This window comes from Pinus tabuliformis, chromosome 6 (genome assembly GCF_031772625.1).
Source record: "Pinus tabuliformis cultivar Carrire ecotype Pingquan chromosome 6, CPIR1, whole genome shotgun sequence".
NCBI lineage: Eukaryota > Viridiplantae > Streptophyta > Pinopsida > Pinales > Pinaceae > Pinus > Pinus tabuliformis.
In genome coordinates, this window is record NC_142292.1 from 1510851753 (window position 1) to 1510869119 (window position 17367).

The window sequence follows — 17367 nt, forward strand, 5'->3', positions numbered from 1 at the left end:
TGCACAAGTCATCATGTTCACTACTAAGGACTGGTACCCTTGTAACAGTCTCTCTGAGCATCCTCAGTGCTCCATGGTGTAAGTGCCCCATTCGCCTGTGCCATAATTCATTTCGCTCCTTCTCACCATTACAGTTGCTGCCTATCAGTGCCATTGGTGATTTGAGTTGCAACCTATATAACTTGTTGCTTCGAACCCCAATTTCTTTTTCTTCTTCCAGCTTGGATGCTTGACTTATACCTTCTTTCCTATGAAGTATACATCATAAACATATGTGGCTCTATTCCTTTTTTAGATCCTTTTATTCTGCAATTTTTTTTATTTTTTTCTAATTTATGTCTCTTTTTTTTTCTAAAGTCTTTTTTTTTTTTCTTTTTAAATATTTTTTCATTCCCGAATTGTTTTTTTTGTTCCTATATATATTTTTTAATTATATAATGACTTCTTTTTGTTAATAACTTTTGTAAATGGCTAAAGGCCTAAATGGCAATTTGGAAAAACTCCAAATTCTGGTAGCGAAACGCTTCAATGGCAACGATGTTGATGAATTTGATGGTCAAAGACTTGGATCGAAGAATGAGGCTCTTGTGCAACAGTTGAGCAGCCATAGGATCGAACAACTCTGATACCAAATGGAACGAACAAAGTTCGTTCTTCAAGTTAAATACTCCAGAAGACTTGGAATATGTAGATCTCCATTGAAGATACAAGATTATATATTAAATGTATGAATAAGAATGATGTTACAAATGAAAGTGAGGGGCTTGCTTATATACTAGGCAGGTGCCTCTTCATGGAAAGTCATGTCCCATTTAGACATACCTCTTCAACACTAATTATTAATTAACTAATCATTATTACAATTATCGTCATTATTTATATTTAATATATTTTATTCATAACAATTAGATATAAAAAGCATGTAGAATTGGGGGTCCTTTGCCCTAATATGTGGAGTGCCTACTCATTGACCCCACCACACCATGTCGTCCCTGATCAAAACAGAAAAATAAACCCAGTCAAAATTGCGTCAGATGTATTGTTTTTTCCCTCAGGAATGGCGGAATGATACCTGAAAAGTCCCCAAATTCTGCTCAGGACAGATTGGGAATGGCTTGGATATCCCCAAGTGCCTGATGACATCCCGAAAAAATTGGGGATGTTCCCAAACCCTGAAAAAGTCCCCAAAACGCTGGAATGTCAGGTATGAGGGATTTTTTGGTGGGGACAGGTCCCTACGCAACATAGGAATTTATGTATGTGACAATGTAACTCCCATTTACTCATTACATATGTAATTCACATCATATTGTCTTTTGTGGATTGTTACTTGTAACGCCCATGAGGTAGGAAGATTAGTGCCAATGCAAGTCACATAACGTGTCAGAAGGGCATGGATGTTCCTTCTCTATAACAGTGTGTTGAACATATTGTATTAGTTTCTTCAACTTTTATAATCCTCAGTAAGATCATTTTCTGCTAGCTTTTATTCTCATTTGGAGAATGCTGTAGGTTATTTCCATTGTGTGTATCTTGTGACGGCCTCATCAACCTGCTCAGCCTGGTATTTGTGCGCATAGTTTGAATACTCAGGTGTGTATTCTTGACTAAGTTCTCATATTTTGTGAAGGACCACGTGAGTCTTTCTCCACCCTATTCCACCTCTACTTATATCCTTTTGATACAGATCTTTGCCTTTTGTAAACCTCGTGCAGATTTTGAGAGAATCCAAGCAGATCTATATCTGAATCTGTATCGGATCTAGAGATCCACGAATCCATTCCCCAGAGTTGATGGATCTAGTCAGAGAGCATTTTAGTGAAAATCATTCAATTCTGGAATCTGGTCTAAATTCGGATCTAATCTGGAATTTGTTCTCTTGCAGGCATTTAATTCTTTGCTTTATAAGCTAGGGAAATATGTAAAGCATGGAAGCTCAGTTGTTGAGCTATATGCAGGAGTCGGTATAATTGGTCTTTCTCTAGCTTCAAGAAGGAAGTGCAGGTGAGTTATGAATTGCCTCATTTGGTATGTACTATGTACTATGACCTTTAGATGTTTTAGAGTTGAAAACGTGGAAGGGAATAGTGCAGTTAATGGACAAAAGCATTGCTTTTCAAAGATTTTTCCTTCCATATTCCATCTTTACTTGGTTGAAACTTGAGGCGCCTTATGTACAATTTAAACAAATTTCTACATAACTGATTGTATGGCAGGACAGTGAAGTGTGTAGAGATTAATAAGGAATCAAAGCTACCGTTTGAGAAGTCACTTGCTCGTTTGCCAAAGTCACTAGACTGCAGCATTAGTTGGCACTGTGCTGATGTCTCAGTGGTGAGAGTTTACAAATTTCAAGTGTTTGCACAGGTTGTTGATGTGTTGGTTATATCTACCCATTACTAATTACCAGGACATATTCTTACTCACATCTGTTGCTACTGTTAATTCTAAAGTTTCAAATGAAATTTTCATTCTGAGCCTAGGTTATCACTGTTTCAGGCTCCAATCCATTGGTTAGAGAGTTCAGACATAGTGGTGGTTGATCCTCCAAGGAAAGGTCTGGATGCTTCTGTAATTGATGCTCTACAAATAGCATCATTACGTGGGCAGGAAGCAGTAGAGGTCCCTAACAGGTAGAATCAACAAATTATGGTTTTGCTTGACTTCAGCAGGCCATTTTTTTTTTCCTTTGTACTATTATTATTATAATATTTCAATCACTTTTAAATTCTATGACACGTTTATATTTGGTTGCAAATGATATTTCTTTATTGTTCATTTCATATTGCTATCTCATGTCAGTTGGACTTTTAGAGTGAAGAGTTGACTACATGAAGTACTGGAAGCATCATTATTTTTAGAGTTATGCAGTGTTAGATTGGATTCTTGAACCCTTTAATTCTCCTTTTCCCTTCTATATTCCTAATTGCAGGGTTGAGAAAAGACCATGGCTTATGCGAGCTCAGAAAGCCAGTGTTAAAAAAGAAAGCAAAACCAACTGGGATGAAACTGCATCATGGCCTGAAGCTTTAATTTATGTGAGCTGTGGCTGGGAGAGTTTTAAACAGGTAAATATGTAGAATAATAACCATGCTACTGGTATATTGGAATCAGAATTTTAAACTTTGATCACAACTCAGCTGCACTGATAAGGCAAATTCCTGTGCATAGACATTTGGTTGGAATGGTTTTTCCCATGTTGGAACTTGATAACTGCAATGGTTTCAGAGACTAGATACATGGACTAGTTAATATATTGTTAAAATGCACTAATAGCTCTGTATTTGTGGACAGGATTGTCGAGCATTACTGTCTAACAAGGCATGGCATCTAGAAAATGCACACGCCTTCAATTTTTTCCCTGGCACGGATAGGTTTTCTCTCTTTTTGCCTATAATATTTTCTCTTTTTTATAGAAGCAACTTTCAGACTATAGTTTAATTGAAAGTTCCATGTATGATATTATCTAGTTTCAGTTTCTGTGTCCCACCTTTGAGCACTGGAAACTGTGTGCATCACTTAGAGATAAATACAAGTTGTCATGGCAAGAGATCAGAACTCATGTATCAATAAATAGAGATTAGTGCAAACATTATCAACATCTGTCTTGGAGAAAAATCAGCATTGTGTATTGATTAATCTGTCGAAACCTTCATAAGCATCGATTTAACAGATTGGCATGCATAACCTTCGCAAAATAACCTCTTCAACAAGCTAAACTTATGACATTAACATAATGAACAAGCAATCAAAACATTGAAACTGTTCATGAATCCTAATAGTGTAGTTGTCGGCTTGTTAATCTAGGAATAATGTCATTAAGTTAAAAAAAGCACTTGTGGACCACTTGCTATTTTGGGATGATGGTTATGGAGCACTCTTCCATGTCAAGAATAGTTTATTGCATTTGCATGCATGCCACTTGGGGGATGCACGTAGCATCGGATGTGCTCTAAGTCTCAAATTTTGCAGAGAGGCTTGGGCACATGTTTTCCAAAGAACCTAGAAAGTGTTTTGGGAAATTCCACCCGGAGACAGTTTTATTAAAATAATTAATTATTTTTAATGGATCCCTAAGTCTAAACTTAGGAAATTTAAATAATTAATGGGGTATTAGTCTAACTGTGGGTGTAATTTCTAGAAGAAGACGCGGATCAAGCAGAAATGATCTTAGCCATTGATTAGATTCTAATCTGGGTCGTTGAATGTCAACAAGAAGATTATTTAAGGAGGCTTGAAAGTCAATTGGAAGACACATAGAGAGTTGATCTGTCAGATCGAATTGTTGAGGCTAGAGCAGCGCAGTGATTTCGTGGCGATCATGTAGAAAGGGGCAGAGATAGTTTTGGTTGGAGAATCTTCTCTGGAGCCAAGAATACACAATAGAGAAGCATAGAAAGATGCAAAGGAGGCAATGCAGTGCCCAATGAGGGTGACGCAGAGCCACGAAGGGCTCACGCAGAGCAACGTAGTGCCTTCCTATTAGAAGTCCGAGATTTCGCTGGGGGTTTGACGTTCTAAGCAGGGAGGGCTGAAGTCGAAGCTCCTGAGAGCAAATCGATCCAGCAAAGAGGTAACGCAATGCCTTAAAGGCAGTGACACAGGTCCACGTGGTGACTGCATAGGGGCAACGCAAAGGTAGCCTGGGACTCATTGGTTCAACTGTTGGATCAGCTGGGACTTGCAGTGTAGAGTGAGGTAATATCACTAATTTCTTTTGCCGAGTGATATGTTCTATATTGGATTTCCAACAAGGCATCCAGAGTTTGTATTCAGAAATAACTTCTGCTTAATAATAAAAACCCTCAGATCTGCTGTACCGATTTTCCCGCATTGGGGTTTTCCAGAGACATTTGTCCACAAATAACTGTGTCACTTGTGTTGTATCTTTTCCTATTCAGTTTCGTGTTTCGGGATATTATTTTTAGTTAAGTGAAGGCTGTAGAAGTACTCACTTTGATTTTTACTATAGAACATTGTAAATAACTTGTATGGATTAACAAGTAGGAGAAGGAACATCAGTTTGTTGCAGTAGGGATTCTGGGTTTAGGAATTTTCACATGGTATCGAAGCAGTGTAGGTGAGACAAGAAGAGTAGTGCTGGAGAGGCTAGTGTTGAGCAGAGAAGAAGGTCGAATACTTGCAAGAGGCAGTAGTTTGAATCCCCAGAGGGATTGCGCAATCTAGGCCAGGAACGCTGAATTTTCGAGGAAAGTCTCTCTTTGAGTGAGTTGACAAGAGAGGAAAGACTTCCAGATTGAAATCTTGTTGAGCTAGAGGGAGCAACGCGGAGCCTCAACGTGAGGAAAGAGCTGGTGGGACAGTTTTCAGTAGGCAAATTGTTGGGTTGAAAGACGTCAGAAAAGGGACGAGAAGAACAGTGAGGAACTTTTTCCTTAGTAGACTTCTCACCAAGAAGTTCGTTTTCTTATTGACTAAGCAACAATAGTAAGAGACAGAGAGGAGATGGCAGCCAGTGGGTTGAGAGAGCAGGATAGGTTGGATGGGGCATCCAACTATGTGATTTGAAAGGCAAGGATGTCGTGCCTTCAAGATGAGCATTTTCTCAAGGCCTATGTCGACAGCGTGGTGGTTGAGCCTGCAGATCCAGATCCACTAAAGAAGTACAAGGGAGAAATGACGAAGGCCAAGAGGGTGATCCTTGATGGAGTAAAGGATCACGTGGTATGTCACTATTGATTTGGGGTAGCATCGCATGTGCTCTAGCCATAAAAATTGGTGGAGAGGCTAAAACACATGAGATTGCCAAGACCCAGAAATGGTTTGGGGAAATTCTACCCAGTGAGAGAGATATTAAAATAATTAATATTTTTAATGGGTTCCTAAGTCTAAACTTAGAAAAATAAAAATATTAATGGGTATTAATATAAAATTGGGTTAGAAGGTTCTAAATGACATGGATCAAGCCAAATCTAATCTTAGTTGTTGATTAGGGACTTAATCTCGGTCGTTGAAGACTCAACTATTTATTTGTGGTAGCATCGGATGTGCTCTAGCCACGAAATTTGGTGGAGAGGTTGGGGCACATGAGATCTCGAATACCCAGAAAGGGTTTGGGTAGATTCTAAACAGTTTAAGAGATATTAAAATAATTAATATTTTTAATGGAGTCCCTAAGTCTAAACTTAGGGAAATTAAAATATTAATGTGGATTAAATAAAACTGTGTTAGAATCAGTGTTGAAAATATCGGTATCGGGAAAATATCGGCGAGGGTCCAGAAAATATCTTATCGGCAATATCGGCGAAAATATCGGCAAAATATCGGCAAAATATCGGCAAAATATCGGCAAAATATCGGCAAATATCGGCAAGCATAAAAAATAAAATTTTCAAATTTTTAAATATAGCCGATATTTTGCCAATATTTTCAAAATATCGCGATATTTTGCCGATATTTTCCGATATTTGCCGACATTTTGAAAATATCGCGATATTATCAAAACAGAAAATATCGCGATATTTTCTCGGCGATATATCGTTTTGCCGAAAATATCGCGATATTTTCGAATATCGCCGATATTATCAACAGTGGTTAGAATGATCCAAAAGACATGGATCAAGCCAGATCTAATCTTAGCGGTTGATTAGGGACTTAATCTCGGTCGTTGATATGTCAACGAGAAAAGTATAAGAGGAGGCTTGAGGGTCACTTGGAGAGTACACCAGATGATCAGTCATTCTATTCTCTAGAGCGGGGTTTGCTAAGAGAGATAGAATCAGTGATCGGAGAGCAGCGGAGGGGCATTGAGTACAGAGAAACAGAGAGGCTGAGGTAGTGTTGGGAGAGCAACAGAGTAGCCAGTGCTCATGCAGGGCCACACAAAGTCAGCCAAGTGCTGCGCAAAGCACCAGAGAGGCCAGCGTATCTGACGCAGAGGCCGAAAGTGCTGACGCAGGGCCAACGCTGGGCTAGGAGAGGCTAACGCAGCTTAGATTGGGCAGACGTTGGGGTTTCTGAGCAGTTTTGTGCTGAGCAGCTGCCGGAAGGATTATCTGGGGTTTCAGACAGAGAGATTTGTCAGAAACTAAGAGGTACTACTGCCAAGGAAATTCTCTGTTGGGTAGGCCAGTTTCAGCACCTATATTGTACTCTGATATTGTTTAATAAGAAAACCCTCAGATAGCTGCACTGGTTTTCCCACATTGGGTTTTTCTGGGGACATTAGTCCAAAAATAATGGTGTCATATGGTGTGTTTGTTTCTGTTTCTTTTAGTTGCTGATCTGTAATATGTTGAGCATGCACTAATGTTTATTTTCAGTATTTACATTGTAAATAACTTGTTAAGGAAAATAACAAGTAGGTAGAATAAATCAGAGAGTGCATGGAGGGTTTCTAACTAAGTAAACTTAGAAACTTCAACATGGTATCAGAGCATGATTGCAGATCACAGGAGGACTAAACGGCATCAGCCGAGTGGAGCAATAGTAGCAGAAAACAACTGTCCCAAGGTGAGAGAAGTTGTTTCTAGCAATGCCAGGGAGTGTGAAGCAGAGCCAGCCAGGGCTCACGCAGGGCCACATAGAGGCAGCCGGGAGCTGCGCAGAGCCTCAGAGAGGCCAGTGTTGTTGACGTAGAGGGCCAGAGGGCTGACGCAAGGCTTCCCAGGGCTAACGCAAACCCATTCGGGGTGACGCAGGGCCAGCGTGAGGCAGAGAGGGGTTGACGCAATCCACAGATAGGCAGTTACTGGGGTTTAGAAGGCTGCAAGAATATTGCAGAGTGGAGCTGGTGAGGTATTGTAGTCAGAACAGTACCTGACAGAGCAAGGCCAGAGGAGTTGCTACCGAGGTTTTCTAGCCGAGGAACCCGGATCAGTGGTGCAGTTGCACTAGACGATCAAAGTAGGGGGAATCTCGACAAGCAACAGAAGGATTTCCAGGAGGGAAATCAGGACTCAGAGGGAGTCCAGAAGAGAATTTCTAGACGGGAAGTAGAGACTCAGAGGAGTCGAACAGAGAACTTCTAGGACGGAAGTAGAGGAGCATCATGGCACTACATGGAGTAAGAGACCAGGATAGACTAGACGGAGTGTCAAACTTCGCAGTCTGGAAGGCCAGAATCTTATCCGTACTTGACAGGAATCATGTCAAGAACTTCGCCTTGAAGGTAGTAGCTGTCCCAATCAACCCCAGTGATAATGACAGGTACGTGGAGGTGATGGCGAGGGCCAAGAGCATTATCCTTGACGGGGTCAAGGATCATGTAGTACCACACATAACTGAGAAGTAAACGACATTTGAGATGTGGGAGGCTCTGAAGAAGCTGTACGAGCATACTTTTGTGCAGAGAAGAATGCTGCTTGAGAATCAGATGAGGTCATATCAAATGAAGAAGGGACCATCGATTGACACCTTCTTCGCAGGACTGAATGAGATTCGAGATCAATTGACTACTATAGGGGCGACACCAATCAGGAGCTAATGGTGAGGACAACCCTGAATGCTGTCTCAGAAAGACTGGGAAGTATTTGTCCAGAGTATACTGGGCAGCGGGACACTTCCACCTTGGGACGAGATGTGGGTAGCTCTTCGCTAGGAAGAGATCAGACGGCAGTCGAAGACGGGTAGCAGGAGGAGGAAGACATGGCCTTAGCATTTGAGGGAAAGCAGGAAAAGCGGAAGAAGAAAGATCTCTCCAAGATCAAGTGCTTCCACTGTGGGGAGCTGGGTCATTATGTGACCTAGTGTCCAAGGAAGAAGAGTAAGGGAGAGTCTTCCAAGACTAAGGTAGCGCCAGCATGGGCAGAGAAGGAAGTTTTGACAGACGATGACTGTGCCATGAGTGCACACACGCCACTTGAGCGGAAGTGGGGAGACATTGAGCTGTAGTCAGGTGGACTACAAGCGGTGAGGGGCAGGATCCTTGAGGTACCTAGCCTCTTGGATTAGACCTTGCTACGGGAGCCCCGACGAGGAGTAGCAGGACTGGTTGAGTCAAGTATAGATGGATGCGGATGGAGCAGCAGAGAGAGCTACAGTGCAGAAGTCCCGAGATAGCACGAGGCTAGCAGGCTGCAGCAGTGCGAGATGCATGGGAGTGTTGCGCTAGTGCAGGATGGCACAGAGAGGTGTGCAACGGTGCGAAATGCAGGGAGTTGTTGCAGTAGCGTAGAGGTCAGAGAGGGAGCACTTGTCAGCGACAGAGGGAGCTTCAACATCAGGAGGGTCTCTAGCCCAACGGAGAGGTCAGAGTTGGGAGATTAGTTACTTACTTCTTGGTAACTGAGTTGCAGTGCAGCAGTGGGCAGCACGATGCAACATGATGAGAGAAGATGCAGTGTAGAGGCAGCAGTGGCAGTGGCAGAGCCATGGGCAGCAACACAGATGCAGAGGGAGCTGTCGTACAGATGCAAAAGTGGCAGTGGAAGAACCATGGACAATAGTACAGGATATAGCAGTGCAGAGGATGGTGGGCAACAAGCCTAGCATCAGCACAGGGACCGATGCCGGATGATCAGAGTAATACTCAGTGAAGAGTATTGCTAGAGCACAGTCGTCGCTAAGAGGGATTGTTGATTTGTGGTAGCATCGAATGTGCTCTAGCCATGAAATTTGGTGGAGAGGTTGGGGCACATGGGATATCCAATACCTAGAAAGAGTTTGGGCAGATCCTAAACAATTTAGGAGATATTAAAATAATTAATATTTTTAATGGAGTCCCTAAGCCTAAACTTAGAGAAATTAAAATATTAATGTGGATTAATATAAAACTGTGTTAGAATGATCCAAAAGACATGGATCAAGCCAGATCTAATCTTAGCCGTTGATTAGGGACTTAATCTCTGCCGTTGATATGTCAAAGAGAAAAGTATAAGAGGAGGCTTGAGGGTCACTTGGAGAGTACACCAGATGATCAGTCATTCTATTATCTAGAGCAGGGTTTGTTAAGAGAGATAGAATTAGTGATCGGAGAGCAGTCGAGGGGCATTGAGTACAGAGAAACAGAGAGGCAGAGATAGTGCTGGGAGAGCAGCCAGAGATAGTAACGCAAGAGCAACCAGTGCTCACTCAGGGCCACACAGAGTCAGCCAAGTGCTACACAAAGCACTAGAGAGGCTAGTGTATCTGACGCAGAGGCCCAGAGAGCTGACGCAGGCCAAAATAGGCTGACGTAGGGCCAACGCTGGGCTAGGAGAGGCTGACGCAGTCCTGATTGGGCAGACGCTGGGGTTTTTGAGCAATTTTGTGCTGAGGAGCTGCCGGAAGGATTATCTGGGGTTTCAGCTAGAGAGACTTGTCAGAAACCAAGAGTTACTACTGCCAAGGAAATTCTCTGTTGGGTAGGCTAGTTTCGACACCTAGATTGTACTCTGATATTGCTAAATAAGAAAACCCTCAGATAGCTACACCGGTTTTCCCACGTTAGGTTTTTCTTGGGACATTAGTCCAAAAATAATGGTGTCATATGGTGTGTTTGTTTCTGTTTCTTTTAGTTGTTGATCTGTAATATGTTGAGCATGCATTAGTGTTTATTTTCAGTATTTACATTGTAAATAACTTGTTAAGGAAAATAACAAGTAGGTAGGAATAAATCAGATAAAGTGCATGGAGGGTTTCTAACTAAGTAAACTTAGAAACTTCAACATGGTGTCAGATCGTGATTGCAGATCATAGGAGGACTAAAAGACATCAGCCGAGCAGAGCAATAGCAGCAGAAAATAGCTGTCCCGAGGTGAGAGAAGTTGTTTCTAGCAGCGCAGAAGCCAAGGAATGTGAAGCAGAGCCAGCCAAGGCTTATGCAAGGCCACGCAGAGGCAGCTGGGAGCTGCGTAGAGCCTCAGAGAGGCCAGCGTTGCTGACGCGAGGGATAAAGGGTTGACGCAGGGCTTCCCAGGGTTGACACAGACCCATTTGGGGTGACACAAGGCCAGCGTGAGGCAGAGAGGGGTTGACGCAATCCACAGATAGCTAGTTGTTGTGGTTTAGAAGGCTTCAGGAATATTGCAGAGTGAGCTAGTGAGGCACTGTAGTCAGAACAATACCTGATAGAGCATGGCCAGAGGAATTGCTACTGAGGATTTCTAGTCGAGGAACCCGGATCATTGGTGCAGTTGCACAAGACGATCAGAGTAGGGGGCATCTCGACAAACGGTAGAAGGATTTCCAAGAGGGAAATCAGGACTCAAAGGGAGTCCAGAAGAGAATTTCTAGACGGGAAGTAGAGACTCAGAGGAGTCGAACAGAGAACTTCCAGGAGGGAAATAGAGGAGCATCATGGCACTACACGGAGTAAGAGACCAGGATAGACTGGATGGAGCGTCAAACTTCGCAGTCTGGAAGGCCAAAATCTTATCTGTACTTGATAGGAATCATGTCAAGAACTTCGCCTTGAAGGTAATAGTTGTCCCAATCGACCCCAGTGATAATGACAGGTACGAGGAGGCGATGGCGAGGGCCAAGAGCATTATCCTTGACGAGGTCAAGGATCATGTAGTACCACACATAGCCGAGAAGGAAACGGCATTTGAGATGTGGGAGGCTCTCAAGAAGCTGTATCTACATACTTTTGTGCAGAGAAGAATGTTGCTTGAGAATTAGATGAGGTCGTATCAGATGAAGAAGGGACAATCGATTGGCACCTTCCTCGGAGGACTGAATAAGATCCGAGAACAATTGACTACTAGAAGGGCGACACCGGATCAGGAGCTAATGGTAAGGACAGCCCTGAATGTTGTCTCAGAAGACTGGAAAGTATTTCTCCAAAGTATACTGGGCTGAGGGACACTTCCACCTTGGGACGAGATGTGGGCAGCTCTTCACCAGGAAGAGATCAGACGGCAGTCGAAGACAGGTAGCAGCAACAAGGGGATCAAATCAAGCAGGAGGAGGAAGACGTGGCCTTAGCATCTGAGGGAAAGTAGGAAAAGCGGAAGAAGAAAGATCTCTCCAAGTTCAAGTGCTTCCACTGTTGGGAGCTTGGTCATTATGCAACCCAATGTCCAAGGAAGAAGAGTAAGGGAGAGTCTTCCGAGACTAAGGCAGCGCCGACACGGGCAGAGAAGGAAGTTTTGACAGACGACGACTGTGCCATGAGTGCACACATGCCACTTGAGCGGAAGTGGGGAGACATCGAGCTGTAGTCAAGTGAACTACAGGCAATGAGGGGCAGGATCCTTGAGGTACCCAGCCTTTTGGACTAGACCTTGCTACGGAGCCCCGACGAGGAGTAGCAGCACTGGCTGAGTCTCATACAGATGGATGCGGATGGAGCGACAGAGAGAGCTACAGTGCAGGAGTCCCAAAACAGTGCGAGGCTAGTAGGCTAGACCAGTGTGAGAGGCACGGGAATGTTGCACCAGTGCAGGATGGCACAGAGAGGTGTGCAACGGTGCAAGATGCAGGGAGTTGTTGCAGTAGCGTAGAGGTCAGAGAGGGAGCACTTGTCAGTGACAGAGGGAGCTTCAGCATTAGGAGGGTCTCTAGCCCAACAGAGAGGTCAAAGTTGGGAGATCAGTTACTTACTTCTTAGTAACTGAGTTGTAGTGCAGCAGTGGGCAACATGATACAGCATGATGAGAGGAGATGCAGTGTAGAGGCAGCAGTGGCAGTGGCAGTTCCATTGGCAGCAGCACAGATGCAGAGGGATCTGTCGTACAGATGCAGAAGTGGCAGTGGCAGAACCATGGACAACAGTACAAGATACAACAGTGCAGAGGATGGTGGGCAACAGGCCTAGCATCAGCACAGGGACCGATGTCGGATGATCAGAGTAATACTCAGTGAGGAGTATTGCTAGAGCATAGTCCTCGCCAAGAGGGAGTGTTGATTTGTGGTAGCATCGAATGTGCTCTAGCCACGAAATTTGGTGGAGAGGTTGGGGCACATGAGATCTCCAATACCTAGAAATGGTTTGGGCAGATTTTAAATAGTTTAGGAGATATTAAAATAATTAATATTTTTAATGGAGTTCCTAAGTCTAAACTTAGGGAAATTAAAATATTAATGTGGATTAATATAAAACTGTGTTAGAATGATCCAAAAGACATGGATAAAGCCAGATCTAATCTTAGCCGTTGAGTAGGGACTTAATCTCGACTGTTGATATGTCAACGAGAAAAGTATAAGAGGGGGCTTGAGGGTCACTTGGAGAGTACACCAGATGATCAGTCATTCTATTCTCTAGAGCGGGGTTTGCTAGGAGAGATAGAATCCGTGATCGGAGAGCAGCCGAGGAGCATTAAGTACAGAGAAACAGAGAGGCAAAGATAGTGCCGAGAGAGCAGCAGAGCAGCTAGAGATAGTGACTCAGGAGCAGCCAGTGCCCACGCAGGGCCACGTAGAGTTAGCCAAGTTCTGCGTAGAGCACCAGAGAGGCCAGCGTATCTGACGCAGAGGCCTAGAGTGCTGATGCAGGCCAAGATAGGCTGACGCAGGGCCAACGCTGGGCTAGGGGAGGCTGACGCAATCCTGATTGGGCAGACGCTAGGGTTTTTGAGTAGTTTTGTGTTGAGGAGCTGCCGGAAGGATTATTCGGGGTTTCAGACAGAGAGATTGGTCAGAAACCAAGAGGTCTTACTGCGAAGGAAATTCTCTGTTGGGTAGGCCAGTTTCGGCACCTAGATTGTACTCTGATATTGCTTAATAAGAAAACCCTCAGATAGCTGCATCGGTTTTCCCACATTGGGTTTTTCTGGGGACATTAGTCCAAAAATAATGGTGTCATATGGTGTGTTTGTTTCTGTTTCTTTTAGTTGTTGATCTGTAATATGTTGAGCATGCACTAGTGTTTATTTTCAGTATTTACATTGTAAATAACTTGTTAAGGAAAATACCAAGTAGGTAGGAATAAATCAGATAAAGTGCATGGAGAGTTTCTAACTAAGTAAACTTAGAAACTTCAACATCAATAGGAAAAGTGTAAGAGGAGGGTTGAGGGTCAGTTGGAGATACACCAAGTTGATCAGTCAGTTCGATTTTCTGGAGTGGAGTTCGCCGAGAGAAATTGAACTAGTGATTAGTGTCGCAGCAAGGGGCAGTGAGTGCATTGCAGGGAGGCAGAGATAGTGCTGAAAGAACAACGCAGAGGCAGAGAGGCAGACACAGAGCTAGCAAGAGCCACCCAGAGGGCCAGAGTGACCACGCAGAGGGCCAGAGGGCTTGCGTGGGTGACGCAGAGGGCTAGAGAGGTAGCACAGAGTATCTGTAGGCTGACGTAGAGGCTAGGACTTAGGAGGGCTGACGCAGAACCTGAAAGAGTCGTTGGAGAGAGTTTCGTGGAGCAAATTTGCCGAATATATGCTTCCGAAGAGAGGTACTATTGCTAGATAGATTTCTCTATAGGTTGGGCCAGTTTGGCACCCAGTTGTACTCAAGAAAAGCTGCTTAATAATAAAACCCTTAGAACTACTGCACCGGTTTTCCCAAGTTGGGTTTTTTCGGGGACGATTGTCCAAAAATAATGGTGTCCCTTGTGTGTTTGTCTATTTCTTTCAGTTGATGATCTGTAGATGGTTGAGACTGCATTGTGTTTATTTCAGTATTTATATGGTTAAATAACTTGTTCAGTAATTAAACAAGTAGGTGAAATAAACCAAATAGTGCAGGAAAATTTCTAACGGGTTAGACTTAGAAATTTCAACATGGTATCAGAGCATTGCAGATCACATGAGCGCTAAAGGCACCAGTTGAATCAGAGAATTTGCAACAGAAACGGGCCGAGAGACAGAAGTTGTTCCTAAGCAAAAAGCAGCAGAGAAGGAGTGATGCAGAGGGTCTGCGTCATCATTTCGAGCCAGAGAGAGGCCAACGCAGAGGCAAAGGAAGGAAAAAGAGGCTCACATAGGAGTGACATAGTTGGCCAGAAGAGCGATTAAGCCTTGCCGGGATTGCGCAGAGCCAAGAGGCTCAGTTTCTTCAGTTGCTGGGGTATAGGAAGTTGTGGGCAGATTGTGGAGTGTGAAGCTGGTGGAGTGTTGTTGCTGTTGAGGCAGAACAATACTTAATGGGACAAAACCATGGTAGAGGGAGTCGTAGTGTAAGCAGATTTCTAGCCAAGAAATCTAAATCAGTGTTGCAAGAGCAAACGGGATCGGAGAGGTACGCTTCGACTATTGGCGGAAGGATTTCCAGGAGGGAAATTGAGACTCAGAGGGAGTCTAGAAGAGAACTTCTAGGAGGGAGGTAGAGACTCAGAAGGAGTCGTAGAGAGAACTTCCAGGAGTGAAGTAGAGAACCAGAGGAGTCAAAAACAAGAGTTGAGATGGCAATGAACGGACTAAGGGATTAGGACAGGTTGAATGGAGCATCCAACTTTGTCATCTGGAAGACCAGGATCCTGTCTGTTCTGGATAGACATTGCATCAATGTCTTCGTCTTGAGAACCGTGGCTATCCCAGTCGACCCGGATGATAACGAAGAGTATGAGGATGCGATGGCCAAGGCAATGTGCATAATCCTTGATGGGGTCAAGGATCATGTGGTTCAACATATCACCAAGAAGAATATGGCAAAGGAAATGTGGGATACCTTGACGACATTGTATCAAGGCACTTCTGTGCAGAGGAAGATGCTACTGGAGAATCAGCTGCGGTCGTATCAAATGCAGAAGGGGGAGCAGATAGATCACTTCCTTAGCAGGTTGCAGGAGATTCGGGACCAACTGACTTCCATAGGGGCCACGCCGGATCAGGAGTTAATGGTGAGGACCGCCTTGAACACAGTCTCCGAGGAGTGGGAGACATTCGTCCAAAGCATTTTGGGCAGAGCAAATCTTCCAGGATGGGAAGAATTATGGGCAGCTCTTCGCCAAGAAGAGATCGGACAGCTGACCAAGGCGGGAAGTAATAGCAAAGGAGGTCGAGTCAAGAAAGAGGAGGAAGAGGATGCAACTCTGGCATCTGCGGGGTAGCAAGGGAAGAGGAAGAGGAAGGACATCTCCAAGATAAAGTTCTTCAACTGTGGGGAGTTGGGCCATTATGCAACCCAGTATCCCAGAAAGAAGAATAAGGGAGAGGCTTCTGACTTCAAGGCAGCGCCAGCGAAGGCAGAGAAGGAGGTAGAGGATGATGACGATTGTGCCATGAGTGCTCATGTACCTCTAGAGAAGAGGTGGGGTGACATCGAGCTGTAGTCAGGAGGACTACAGGAGATGTGGGGCAGGATCCTTGAGGTACCCAAACTCTTGGATCATATCCAGCTACAGGAACCCTGAAGTGACAGTAGTAGGATGGCAAATGTCGGTAGAAGCAAGATGCGGATGGAGCGGTAGAACAGTGCTAGGGTGCAGGGATCTATAGCAGCGCAGAGAGGGATGCAGCAGTGCGAGAGGCACAGAGGAGGTTGCAGCGATGCAGGAAGGCACAAAGGTATTTGTAGCAGTGTGAGAGGCACATAGGTGTTGCAGCAGCGCAGAGGTAGCCGAGGGAGCATAGGATAGCAGCAGAGAGAGCTTCAGCATCATGAGGGCTTCTAGCCTGACAAGGATGTCAATAGTTTGGTAGATCAGTTACCATCGTCTCAATAACTAATTTGCAGTGCAGCATTAGCAGTGGTAGTGCTAAGGGCAGCACCATGTAGAATGATGAGAGAGAGTTGCAGTGCAGATGCAGTGTTGGGAAGAAGGACCAGCAGTAGCACAGATGCATAGGAGTTGTCATATAGATGTAGCAGTGGCAGTGGCGGAGCCATGGGCAGCAATACAAGATGCAACAATGCAGAGGATGTTGGGCAGCAAGGCCAAACATCAGCACAAGCACCGGTGCCGGATGATCAGGGTAATGTTCAGTTATGGAGCATTACTAGAGCACATTCCTCGCTAAGAGGTAGTGTTGATTTGGGGTAACATCAGATGTGCTCTAGCCATAAAAATTGGTGGAGAGGCTAAAGCATATGGGATCTCTAAGACCCAGAAATGGTTTGGGGAAATTCTACCTGGTGAGAGAGTTATTAAAATAATTAATATTTTTAATGGGTTCCTAAGTCTAAACTTAGGAAAATAAAAATATTAGTGGGTATTAATATAAAACTGGGTTAGAAGGTTCTAAATTACATGGATCAAGCCAAATCTAATCTTAGTCGTTGATTAGGGACTTAATCTCGGTCGTTGAAGACTCAATAGGAAAAGTATAAGAAGAGTCTTGAGGGTCAGTTGGAGATACACCAAGTTGATCAGTCAGTTCGATTTTTTGCAGCGGGGTTTGCTGAGAAAAATCGAACCAGTGATCAGTGTCGCAGCAAGGGGCGGTGAGTGTGTAGCAAAGAGGCAGAGATAGTGCCAGAAGACCAGCGCAGAGGCAGAGAGGCCAACGGGAGCCACGCAGAGGGCCAGAGTGACTGTGCAAAGAGCCAGAGGGCCTGTGTGGGTGACGCAGAAGGCCAGAGAAGCAACGCAGAGTATCTGTAGGC

The 17367-nt window shown here is 44.2% G+C and overlaps 1 protein-coding gene across 4 annotated transcripts in view; it reads left to right on the forward strand.

Annotated features, from left to right (window-relative positions):
- LOC149264395 (S-adenosyl-L-methionine-dependent methyltransferases superfamily protein) overlaps positions 1-17367 on the forward strand; it is a 287352-nt gene that overhangs the window by 205219 nt on the left and 64766 nt on the right. For 3 of the 4 annotated variants that reach the window (XM_089428071.1, XM_089428055.1, XM_089428064.1), the window contains 5 exons: positions 1886-2004; positions 2217-2334; positions 2500-2633; positions 2933-3068; positions 3295-3364. In XM_089428071.1, coding sequence (XP_089284197.1) covers positions 1886-2004; positions 2217-2334; positions 2500-2633; positions 2933-3068; positions 3295-3364 — 577 coding nt within the window. Of the gene's footprint in view, positions 1-1885; positions 2005-2216; positions 2335-2499; positions 2634-2932; positions 3069-3294; positions 3375-17367 lie in introns of all 4 variants that reach the window. The other variant, XM_089428059.1, reaches the window with a different exon arrangement.